This window comes from Microtus oregoni, unplaced genomic scaffold (assembly GCF_018167655.1).
Source record: "Microtus oregoni isolate MIOR12 unplaced genomic scaffold, Mior012 000070F_ref0000104, whole genome shotgun sequence".
NCBI lineage: Eukaryota > Metazoa > Chordata > Mammalia > Rodentia > Cricetidae > Microtus > Microtus oregoni.
In genome coordinates this window covers 8,054,288-8,067,668 of record NW_024543977.1, presented here as the reverse complement: position 1 = coordinate 8,067,668, position 13,381 = coordinate 8,054,288, and the positions used below count along the sequence as shown (strand labels likewise).

At 39.3% G+C, this 13,381-nt stretch overlaps 1 protein-coding gene across 1 annotated transcript in view; it reads left to right on the top strand.

Annotated features, from left to right (window-relative positions):
• The window catches only part of Mpp7 (membrane palmitoylated protein 7), a 232,795-nt gene that overhangs the window by 159,976 nt on the left and 59,438 nt on the right, over nucleotides 1-13,381 (top strand). Inside the window, exons 6-8 of the mRNA XM_041641578.1 lie at nucleotides 10,845-10,976; nucleotides 12,356-12,437; nucleotides 12,913-12,998. Of these exons, the coding sequence (XP_041497512.1) occupies nucleotides 10,845-10,976; nucleotides 12,356-12,437; nucleotides 12,913-12,998 (300 nt within the window). The remainder of the gene's footprint in view (nucleotides 1-10,844; nucleotides 10,977-12,355; nucleotides 12,438-12,912; nucleotides 12,999-13,381) is intronic.

Sequence of the window (13,381 nt, the reverse complement as noted above, 5' to 3'; positions counted from 1 at the left end):
AATATGACCAAAACCTGAGCCCAAAGTTAACATGAAAGATGTATTTTCAAGAAATATACATGGAGAGTGGATGGGAGCCAGAAATGGTATTTCAGTGAGCAGCCTCACTCTATGGCAGCCAGGCTTGTGACGAGTATTTTTCTTTTGTTGTCTTAACATTTGACATTAGTTTCCTTGAAGGAATTTATATAGCTATCACTTCTTGAATGTCACATTTGTGGGTAATTCTTTTTAAAAGCCGATCTTTTAAACAAAATTTAGGTTTTTTAAAATATAACCACTTAATTATTATCTTGGGAAGCAAGATAGATAAATACAATATCTATACAATTCTGATATAATGTAAACACTTTTAAAATTTTTAGTGGATAAAGGGAATTACTTAATTTTAGACTTCTGTTGTTTTTTAACTGTTTAATTGACAGTACTGAGAGATGTATCCCCAGAGTAGTAAGAGTTTTTTCCCAAACATACTAAGATATGCTCAATCAAATACACACTCACTATAGAACAATAATATATAGATCCCACATGCTTGCTACATTTTCTTTGGGTTAGTTTTATATTACCTTTGGTAATTTGCAAGTGAAATGAAATATATCTTCAACTATTGTCTCTTAGATGTCTATTTAGTGCCTGCTTTGTGCTCTGCAGACCCTGTGGGTGTAACTTGTAGAGGATCTGTTTGAATAATGAATTTGGTAGGAGAGGTGCCCCTTGGGCAGAGAAACACAGCAGATGATGTGGAATGACGGAAATGCATGTTTGGATTGAAGAAGTGGCTTAAGGGTGGGGTGGGGTAGACAGAAGAGGGTGAGATGTCCATAGTGGATTGGGAGTGGAATGTGAAGAGTAAATGCTTTGGGTAAAATTGAATAGTACTTAAAGTCTTAATAACAAGAGGTTGTAAAGGTTGAAGCTGCAAAATAAGATCCCCTGGGCTGACAGCACTGTCTGTTAGAGGAGAGGCAAGAGCTTGAAGCTCAGCTTGCCCAGTGTTGTCTGCAATTCCAGTGTTGTTTTTTATCAGTCTTCCTTTGCCTCAGTGGCTACTCTCTGGGAGATGAATGATGTGACCACCCTAGTTGTAAGCATCTTCCTATGTGGTGGTGGCACACACCTTTAATCCCAGAACTCCGGAGGCAGAAGCAGGTGGATCTCTGTGAGTTCGAGACCAGTCTGGACTACATAATGAGTTCTAGGACAGGGTCTAAAGCTACACAGAGAAACCCTGTTTCAAAAAACAAACAACAGGGGCTGGAGAGATGGCTCAGAGTTTAAGAGCATTGCCTGCTCTTCCAAACGTCCTGAGTTCAATTCCCAGCAACCACATGGTGGCTCACAACCATCTATAATGGGGTCTGGTGTCCTCTTCTGGCCTGTGGGCATACACACAGACAGAATATTGTATACATAATAAATAAATAAATAAATAAATATTTTTAAACACACAAACAACAACAACAAAAAACCCAAAAATTGGATTTCATTCTGAGTGTAGGGGAAACCCATCAAAAGGATTCAAGTAGAAAAGTGACAAGATCCCTCCATGTGTAGAGTACAATGAGAAAGCAAAAGCCCTACCGAAGAGGAAAGCCAGTTAGGAGTCTGTTGAAAGGACTCAAGTGTAACATGCTTGTGGCTCTGGTTCACACAGGGCATGGGACATTTTAGAGACATAACTCTATACATAATGTTGAGATAAATGGATAATCAGAGGCAAAAAAATCCATACTACAATGAATTCCAAATAGATTCAAGGCTTGTGTGTGTGTGTATGTGTGTGTGCACTCGTGTGCGTGTGTTATATTTGTGTGTAGTTCAGTGGAAGCATATTTGCCTAGGATCTTTGATGCTGGGGGTTGATACCTTGCAACAGGTATGCACACATACACATATATATGAATAGGGAAATGTTAGTTATAGGATCACAGAACAGAGAAGTAATCTCAAGCATGGAAGCAGAGAGACATATATACAGACAGACAAACATATCTACAGAAGAGCAGTTTTTTAAACATGATGAATATATTATGCAAATGATTTAGATATTTATCATTAGTAAATATCTAAATTTATCTAGCACTGTGCTTACATCATTGGGGAATTTCAAGTAATTTAAATTCAGTGAAAATTAAGCAGCATTGGAATTTTTATTTCTTGATAGTACTTTTGTAAGTCACCCCTCCCCATATATGTGTGTTTGTTTGTATGTGTGTATTTATTTGTTTGAAGGTCTGTACTTGCTGGGTTTGTGTGTCAATTTGACACAGGGTATTGTATGTGTGTATTTATTTGTATGAAGGTATTTATGTACTGGATGGTTTCGTATGTCAATTTGACACAGGCTAGAGTCATCAGAGTAAAAGGAGCCTCAGTTGAGGAAATGCCTCCCTGAGATCGAGCTGTAAGACATTTTCTCAATTAGCAATTAATGGGGGAGGGCCCAGACCATTATGGGGTGCCATCCCTGGGCCTGTAGTCCTGTGCTCTATTAGAAAGCAGCCTGACCCAGGGTACATGTGCCCCACTCCCCATCTCAGCACCAGCAAGACCACTGAGCCCTACAGTAGTAGTACTCTGGTGGAATTCCACTGCTTTGGTGCACTTCCCACAAGCCTTCTTGCCGGCTGGACTGCCACCACCCACTGGATCCTGTTTTCCCAAGACTCACTCCACCATCCAACCACACACACCTCATCATTCTCCCTCCCTACAGCTCCAGGAGACTCCATAAGCCCAGGTATATTCCACACAAGTCAGAAGAACATCACCTCTCCACTAGGTTCCATATTCTTGTCTACAATTTCAGACGAGGACTTCATCTTCACAGGAGGACTGGTTGGATCTAAGCACAGAAGGCTCCACAAACATCAGCAGAGACACCCTTCTGGACCTAAAGAAATGATAGTCACTGGAACCCTTGGCTACCTAAACCAGAAGATCAGAGAGGGAACAGAAAACAAAGGAACAAACATCCTTTCAACAAAGACAAGTGCAAGAATCAGCACCTTGACCTGTATTCATCCCAAATACAGATGCGTAAACACCAGTGTAAAAACACATTCAATAACAGAAAGTGCAATATGGCATCACCAACACCCACCAGTCTTATAACAGTAAGACCTGAACATTCCAATGTCTCTGAAGCACAAGAAAACAACCTTAAAAATAATTTTATGAAGAAGATAAGAGGTCTTTAAAGAGGAAATGGAAAATTCCTTTAAAGTATGAAGGCAAATAAAAAAATGGAAGAGATCAATAATTTCTTTAAAGAATCCCAAGAAAATCAAGAAAAAACAATCAAGTAGGTAAAGGAAACAGTTAAATACCTGAAAATGGAAATAAAAGCAATAAAGAAAACACCAAGGGAATTCTGGAAATGGAAAATCTGGGTAAGCGAACAGAAACTGTTCAGGAACTGAACAGGAACACCAACAGAATATAAGAAATGGAAGAGAATCTCGGGCATTGAAGATATAATCGAGAAAATAATCAAAGAAAATGTTAAACCTAAAAAGTTCTTAACACAAAAAAATCCAGGAAATCTGGGACACCATGAAAAGACCAAACCTAAGAATAGTAGGAATAGGAGAACGAAAATCCCAGCTCAACGGCACAAAATATCTTCAATAAACCATAGAAGAAAAATTTTCCAACCTGAAGGACATCTCTATAAAGATACAAGAAACATACAGAACACTAAATAGGCTGGACTATTAAAAAAAAGTTCCCTCAACACATAATAAACAAAAAAACATACAGAATAAAGAAAGAATATTAAAAGCTGCAAAGGAAAAGTGCCAAGTAACATATAAGGGCAGACTTATCCGAATTACACCTGAGTTCTTAATCGAGACTGTAAAATCAAGAAGGGCCTGGGCCTGACATCTTGCAAACACTAAAAGATCATGGCTGTCAGCTCAGACTACTATACCCAGCAAAACTTGGTTTTGGGGAGGGGCGTTTTGAGGTTAGGTAGAAACCTGACACATGAGAAACTCCCACAATTCTACAAGGATGATCCAACTAAAACTCCTAGCAATGGATAGGTAGCTTAAACTAAAGATACTCTCCTGTAATCAGATTGATAACTAATTGTCATCAGAGAGCTTTGTCCAGTAATTGATAGAAACAAATGCAGAGATCCACAGCCAACTACTGAAACAAGCCTGGGCAATCCTGTTGAGGATAGGGAGGAAGGATTATATGAGTTAGGGGCTTCAGGGTCATCAAAAGGGGACCCCAGAAGCAGCTGGCCTTCTCATTGTGGGAGCTCACAGACTATGGACCAGGGTGCCTGGCCTCTTTGTGGTACTTCTAGCAGTGGGAGTAGGGTCTGTCCTTAAAACTTTGACTGGCTTTTGGGAAATTGTTCCTAATGCTCAGTTGCCTCACCCAGCCTTAATACAAGGAGAGGTGCTTAGTCCTACCTCAACTTGATAGGCCATGCTTTGTTGATACCCATGGGAGGCCTGCCCCCTTTTGAATAAAGGTAGGGGAGGGGGCAGAGGAGAAGTGTGGAGAGGGAATGGGAAAAGGGAGAGGGGAAGCTGTGGTTAGAATGTAAAATAAATGAAAAAATTTATTAAAAATAATATTCATCATTTCTAAAGGAAAGGAAAGAAAAAAGAAAAGAAAGCAGGCTGAGCAAGTCATGAGGAGCAAACAAGTTAGCAGCTCTTCTCCACAGCCTCTGCACCAGTTCCTGTCTCCATGTTCCTGCCCTGTTTAAGTTCCTGTCTTGACCTCCTTTGTGAATAGTACTGTGGAAATATAAGCCAAATAAACCCTTTTCTCTCTAGCTTGCATTTTGATTATAGTATTTCATCACAGTAATTGAACCCTGACTAAGACAAGATCAGAGGACAATCTTAGAACAGAGGCTACTGATTGCTGCTTTGTAGACCAGGCTAGATGACTCCTGACTCTACTTACCACCAGTAGTGCTGGGATTACAGAAGCCAGTTACCCCGCCTGGTTTACTTGGCTTCTGCGGAGTCACACACAGATCCTAATACTTTCACAACATGTGTTTTATCCATTGAAACTTCCTCCCAGTTCGGTTACACTCTTTCTGCTCATATAATTAAACTTTTGATTCCTATTGTTATTGAAGGTCTAAGATTGTAACCTGTTCATTTCCCCTTTTACAATCACTTGCTGCTGAAGAGTGGTCACTCTTTCTCCTATGACTCATTGCTGTGAGCCTTTAATAATTAGGGAATGATTTGTTATTTTGCAGCATAAATTTGCCTGAGGACTGTCAAAAAGTTTAAAAATCATGCCCAATGTTATCTGATCTACTATCATCTAAAAATAAATTATTTTTATGAACCAAATGTATACAGAACCACTTTTAAGAACTTATAGTCTAGAAAGAGCAATAAAATACATGAAAGAGACAATAGAAAAGTGAAAAGGGTGAGCCATGAGTAGCCAGGTGTTTGCTGCCATGCTGCATAGGCAGGAGTCTTGCTCATGAGCACTGATGACGGACTGCATGCTTTCAGAAAGCAAAAGGCTGTCATTAATGGAAACAAACTACACACATGCTGCTCTTATAAAGGCAAATTAACCTGTATCATCCTGGTGCTCATTTTGATAAAACAGTGATGTGATACCCTCCCTTGAACACAGTATTATAATTTTGGGTATTAGGAAAAATTTGGCAGATTAAAAAAAACATGCTGAAATAAAAAAAATGAAGATTTTGTTTTTAGTTTTCTGAACATTTACTTACCAGAAATTACTCACTGTGTGAGCCTGAAAGATAGATGAGGCTTCATTAAATGAAGCTGTCGGAAATGTTGAGCTCTTTTCTGGAGGGATAATTCAGTGTCCCACATCCTGATGAGCAGACAGTTCTGTGCACCTGACAGACGCTCAGCATAGCATTGACTCCAGGGGTTCACAGCAGTGGTCAGTTACAGGCCTGGTGTTCAATTTCCTGCAGATGCTTCTTAGCGGCAGGTAAAACCATCAGCTGTGATTGGTGGTGATGGCACATGGAAAGACAGCTTTTATTTCAGTTCTGCCTTTTGAGAGGAAAGTCTGTATGTTGAAACAAAATCACTTCAGTGAGAATGGGCAAATGGAATGCCAAATGACTTCTCACTGTCCAAACTACAAAGTGTTGCCAAGCAACAATATACTTAAAGCAAAACTGCTAAGCATGATGAACTTGGAACAAAAAATTCTGTTGAAATTTAGACATAGAAATGAGTCCAAAGCCAAGAAGATAAATGTTGTAACTATATTATTTAAAAATATTCTAGTTAGGGGCTGGAGAGATGGCTCAGAGGTTAAGAGCATTACCTGCTCTTCCAAAGGTCCTGAGTTCAATTCCCAGCAACCACATGGTGGCTCACAACCATCTGTAATGAGGTCTGGTGCCCTCTTCTGGCCTGCAGGCACACATAGACAGAATATTGTATACATAATAAAATAAATAAATAAATAAATAAATAAATAAATAAATAAATATTCTAGTTAGCTATCTGTTGTTCTCCCCATGTGGAATGTGGTTGACAAAGGCATTGAGATGGTCATTTCATTGCTATGTCCTTCCCTGCCCTGGAAGGGCATCCCTGTCATCTTCCTCTCATCCGAAAGATTCCCTATAACATTTCTTCCAAAGCAGGTCGGATGGCGATATATTAAAACCACCTCGTCTCATTGAAAAGTCTTCTTTGCTAAAGGATATCTTTGCTGGGCATATAATACTAGCTTGACAGTATTCTTTTTGGGTATTTTAACAATGTTACTTTGTTGTTTTGTGATTGATGGAAGTCACTATCACCTTAACTCTTTTGTATGAAATGTGCTAATTTTTTCTGGTGTATGACTAGAATTTTCTCACAGGTTTTAAGCAATTCTGATGACTTAGAGTTCCTTTCCATGTGCACAGGTATTTGAGCTTCATGAGCATGTGATCATATTATTTTTTCACCAAAACTTTTCATACTTCTTTAGTGTCTGAGTACCCGCTTACAGTTATTTAAAATCCCACAGTTGCCTATAAGTCCATCGTGTGTGTATATATGCATCCATTGCTTTGGTGGCCTTGAAGGCCAAATGCCTTATGACTGGAGTTACAGACAGTTGTGAGTTATCATGTGGGTATTGAGAGTTATACTCAGGTCTTCTGGGAGAACAACCCATGCTCTTAACTGCCGAACCCTTTCTCCAGCCCCTCCCTTAATTTATTTTTATTCTTTCTTTGCTTTGGATTGTTTATATTACTTTGTCTTCTAGAGAATGCCATTCTCCTTATGTAACTATGGTATGGTATGTGTGGAGAGGTATGTGGTGTGGTATGGTGTTATGTGGTGTGTGGTGTGTGTGTGTGTGTGTGTGTGTGTGTGTGTAAGTGTACACATTTCATTGCCCACATACAGAGGTTAAAGGGCAACTTTCAGTACTTGGTTTTCATTTTTCACCTTGGTTTAAGGCAGGGTCCCTGTTGTTTCTAATGATCTACAGCATGCACCTGGCTTGCATACCCACAAACTTCCAGGTGATTCTCTTTTCTTCACCTCGCATTTAGCCAGTGGAGTACAGGCATTACAGATAGTCACTACCACATGTGGCTTTTCATGTGGGTTCTATGGATACCGAACTCAGAGGTCATCAAGTTCGTACATACGTACTTTAACCCACTGTGGCATCTCCCCAGTCCCCAATAGTAGCTTTTAATATCCTGGACTACTGTTTGCTTGTATCCACTTATATTGCTGAATAGTTTCAGAGTTTTGTTCCATTACTTTAGTTTTTCATCCTTATGAGTAATGTTTTTAACCTTCTTTGGCATGCCTGGTAAATTTTGGTTGCTCTCTGGTCATGTGATATTGATATTGAGTATGTAGTGTTCTTATAGACAATATCTGTGATAATTTTTCTGTCATACAATTAAGTTACTTGCAAGAATTTTGACCCTCAGAGTTTTACTTTTACATTTTGTTCAGTCAAATGTTGCCGCTTTTAATCTTGCGTTTATCTTCATAATACCGAAGTAACGTCTGCCGGGCAGCCCTCCCCAGTCATGAAGGTTTCCCCTATACTAAAAATCAGGAGTTGTCCTTGTCCTGTGCAAACTTCAGAGATTCTTGCAGACTGTGCAGAATGTGTTCATCTGTTTCCTGTTTCTGCATGATCATTGAATATATTTGAAAAAGGTTGAATGTGTATTGTGCGGTACAGAAATTTCTTTCTGCTCAGCATTTCCCAAGTGGTACAGTACAGCAGCTGTTTCCATAACATCGAGTATAAATAATCAACACATGGTTTAAAGTATATGAGAAGATGTACATAATCTCTATATACGTCTCATACCATTCTGTGTAGGGAGTGAGCATCTGAGGATTTTATATTAGTTTGGCTGCTGGAACCAATCCTCTGAGATGCAAAGGGACAGTTGGTTGCATAGGTTAGTCATTAAAGTTGTTTAATTTCAAAATTCATACCATTTTGTTATCCCAGAGCTTCTGAGTGCTTAATAGCTGACATAAACAACAAAATAACATAAAATATTAAATATAATACATGTACAATTATGAAAAGGAATTATTTAAGCTGAACAAAAAAGGATGTGATAAACACATAGAAAGACTTTAAGAGCATGTTAGAGTGGATTTCTCTCAAAATGGAAGGCAGCCATAGATGAGTCCTGATGAGCCAGAAGACACTCTGACTACATCATGAACTGTAAATTTGAAAGTAGGTGACAGTGGGTGCAGCTGGACCACACGAAGCAATTATAGTGTGTTTTGTAGGCACGGGAATGGCGATCTGGAGGTGTCTGTCCCAGCTCTCCACCTTGGTGTTGTAGTATGACACAAGCCATAGATAATACAGGAACTCCCTACTATAACAGTTCCCATCAAACTTCACAGAAACAGGTGGTATTTTTTGGTGATCTTATCTTTGAGTTGGGTTAGATAGATGAAAATATGTTTTAAATATATTTGGGAAGTGTATTTAGTAAGCTACATGTTGGGGTGGAGGGGAGAGGAGAACATGGTCTCTGGGTTGCGAGTTAGAGTCAGGTGTGGGCACTGCAGCAAGGGAGTAACTGAAACTGATTAATCTGAAATAGAAATGCAAAGTTCCAACATTTTCTTTCCTCTTTGATCTATAGGAGAAAATATTAAAATACTTTTATTCTTTTGTATATACCCATTACACTAAAATTTCTCAGAAACCAATGAATAATGGCACTGACCAACTCTCTGCCAATAGAATAAAAATTTATATATATGAGAAAAAATATACTTATATATATAATTAAATAAATGTATCACGAAAATGCACACACACATATATATCATATATAAACTCATTATATTTGGAAAGATGACCTAGAAGGTCTAATTTTCCTGCCGCCGTGTCCTGGGTGCTGAAATTAATAGACATGTCCCACCACACTAGTTTATACAGTGTTTGGTAGCCATCTCAGGACTCCATCTAAGCAAGCACTGGGTCACATTAAAAACATATGGTTCCGTGGATAAGTCACTTGTTACATGACTGTGAGGACCAGGGTTTGGATCAAAAGTGTTGTGAAAGGTATGGCAGCCATGTATAATCCCATCACAAGGGAGGTAAAGAAGTGATTCCCCAGGAAGCTGGCTAGCCAGACTAGCTAAAACATTGATCTCTCAGTTTAGCGAAAAGCCCTCCCTCCACACATATGATGGAGAAAGATGAAGAGTCCTCATATTAACCTCAGGTCTCACACAAGTGCACCCATGGTCCACGTTCACTCACACATATATGCACAAATGTGCATACATATATATTACACAATCATATGTGTGTGAGTATGTTTCTGAAAATTAATGAAACATGTGCAGTATTTCAAGCTTCTATTGACTCATTGGTAGTGTGTCAGTATCCATATTTTCTTCTCCTCCAAAAGTAATACCCCTGATTTTTCCTGCAACTGCTACTATATTGGGATTACTAGAATATACAGGTTAGAGGAAATTTAATGCAGATTGTCATCGTATGTCAGTGGTACTAAAAGTAGAGGTGCACATGCACCTGAGTAGGTCTGCCTTCTGTAATCCCACAGGACTTGCCCCACTCACCCCTCCTGAGCCAAAGTGGCCCTGCTTCAATGGTGTCCATACTATGAATATGTCAACAGGGTAATGCTATTTTAGCTGTTGTGAAATAATCTTTTTGTACACTGTGATGCTGTGTCCTTAACATGGCAAATTCTGATCAGTTCAATAAAAATCTGAATTTCAGGAGTAGATAGGCAGGATTTGGGAGACGCAAGAGAAACTCGCGGTTAGAATCTAGGTACGCAGGAGAAGCCAGTGAGACATGGAGCACTCAGACATACAGAATGGGGAAGAGGTGAAAAGTCACGTCACAGAATGGCGATGAGTAGAAACAGGTAGTCGGGAATAACCCAAGCTAAGGCCAAGCTTTCATAATTAATAAAAGGTCTCTATGTCATTTTATGGGAGTTTCTATTAATCTACATTCTACCTATTTCTATCTGCCAGTTTATATTAATCTACATTTTTCCACATGGCTTTTCACCTCTCCTCTGTTCTGTACATCTGACTGCTCCATGTCTCACTGGCTCCTCCTACGTACCTAGATTTTAACCCTGAGTTCCTCTTTTCTCTCAGAAATCTAGCCTATCCTGTTCTGCTTAGCTATTGGCCATTCAGCTCTTTATTAAACTGATCAGACAGACTTCGCCATGGCAAAGACACATCTTCACAGTGTACAAAAGGTTTATCCCACAACATTTGGCTTTATTACGTACTTCAGTGAATTTAGGATTTTGTCTCTGATGAGCTCTTTATGAACTGTTGGTTTTACAGGCTTTGCTGTCAGTACATGATACTGTGGCTCAAAAGAGTTATGATCCTGTATTGCCTCCTATGCCTGATGATATCGATGATGAAGAAGACTCTGTGAAAATAATCCGCCTGGTCAAGAACAGAGAACCCCTGGTGAGGAGATGTCAGGGGGGAGCTGAATGGGATGGGTGTCCAGCACTCAAACTTGTCTTTGAGCTATGCTGCTTCTGAGTCCCAACATCTTAAAACAAACTGGGCATTTACATCCAGAGAATATGGCTTAGAACAACTAGCAAAACTCCAAGTAAAATAATAGCATCCTAACTATAGCCTTGAAAATATAACCTACTAAATTTGTAAGAGGAAATTTAGCATGTAGCCAGGTATGGCTGGTTGGAAATTAAATGATGCAGTTGAAAAACATTGCTTTAGGCTGTTCTTGAAAATTGATTTATTTTAAAATTATGCAGAGAAATTAACCTGACACCTAACATTTCACAATACACATAGAACTGTTTGTTTTGGCACTGGAATTCCTGTGATGTTGGACCATATCAAAGGACCTGAGCCTGGGGGAGTATTGCCCCATTTGCAACCAAGGGTCGACTTTCCATGATGTTGCTATGGATCTCAGGCAGAAAAACATCCTAAGTAATCCCAACGGATATTTTGCCTCTCTGTGTGTGTGTAGTGTACATATATATGTATGTGTATGTATGTCTGTGTGTATGTGTTTATGTCTCTGTGTGTATGTATGTATGTTTGCATGTATGTATGTGTATGTATGTCTGTGTGTATGTGTTTATGTCTCTGTGTGTTTGTATGTATGTTTGTATGTATGTATGTTTGTATGTATGTATGTGTGTATGTGTTTATGTCTCTGTGTGTATGTATGTATGTTTGTATGTATGTATGTTTGTGTGTATGTGTATATGTCTCTGTGTGTATGTATGTATGTTTGTATGTATGTCTGTGTGTATGTGTTTATGTCTCTGTGTATGTATGTATGTTTGTACGTATGTATGTATATATGTGCACCACATCTGCACTCACATTGATTCCCCTGGGACTGGAGGTATTGCTGGCTGTAAACTGCCATGTAGGTGCTGGGAATTGAGCCTGGGTCCTCTGGAATAGTAGCTCAAGCTTTTAACCACTGAACCATCTCTCCAGACCCCATCATAGGATATTATATGGATAAAATGAAATGAGAAAGCATTCCAAAAGTAAAGCAATACAAAGTAGATAGTTTAAAGAAAAAAATTGTTTTGCATGAATTGGAAGATACAAGATTTCACCAATCTTTAAACTGTACTGAAACACCAGGTGCTGTGTAGCCTGGGTATTGGTATGTTAAAAGGGACCTCTGAGGACAGTTGCCATGTCTGTTCCTCCCACTTTGTTCCTTTCTCGTTGTGATAGTTTCTGGGTTTTCCAGATGAAAGTTATTTCACAACTCTACCTTACAACACAGCTTGAAAATCTGCCTACAAATGCTTTTTTTCCCTCTCCCACCTTTTTTGCCTTGAAAGGGTGCAACCATTAAGAAAGATGAACAGACGGGGGCAATCATCGTGGCCCGGATCATGCGGGGAGGAGCTGCAGATAGAAGTGGTGAGAACCAACCTCTTTACTCATTGAATAAGGACAGTATGTATGTGCCCATTGTCACAGTTCTGGGAAGGTGGAGTCCACAGGCCAATGTGTGACCAGATCTTGGTGTACTCCACACCAGTAGGAGACCCATTCTCAATGACAGGTAGTTCATGCTTGTGAGGAATGATGCCAGATTTGACCACAGGCCTTTACACAGACTTGCACACATGAAATACATGGCATGTACACACTCACACTAAATAAAAGTAGTAAATAATAAAAATGATTATTTTCTAGGGTATCAATAATGGGCATTTTTAGATAGAAACGAAAATACTGTTATTTGATTTACTATACTCATCATCACAGAACAGCATAATCAAAGCATATGAGCTGTGAAAGACAGTTTCTTTTCTTATATTTAAGTTACTTTAAGTAACATCACGGTGTCATTTTGTGACACTGTTGATTTACCAGGTTTTGTATTTGTCAGGTCTTATTCACGTGGGTGACGAGCTGAGGGAAGTGAATGGGATCCCAGTAGAAGACAAGAGGCCTGAGGAAATAATACAGATTTTGGTAAGCTGTCAATTCATTGTAAATCTTAGTGAAAATCGAATCACTGCTTTAGGCTTCTTAGTCTGATTTGGATTCGGCCCTCCAGATTCGAAGTGCTGCGCACACTTAGAAACACCTTTGTACATGCAGTGTCAAGATTTTCATTCACATGAATGGAGGAAGCAGTAACGAACTGAGATAAGGTTACAATGTATGCAGGATTTCAGGCCAGTGTGAACAGATGGCGTCTACACTGCTGTTCATGAGGCTTTTGCCTCTGCCCACCCCCATTAGTGCTAAAACTTGAGTGAAATTGTTTTAGGAATGGGAATTGTTAAGTCTTCCGTTCAGGTGTCAGGGTAGGAGACTGCCCCTGGATACATGAACATGCACACCTACAGCAA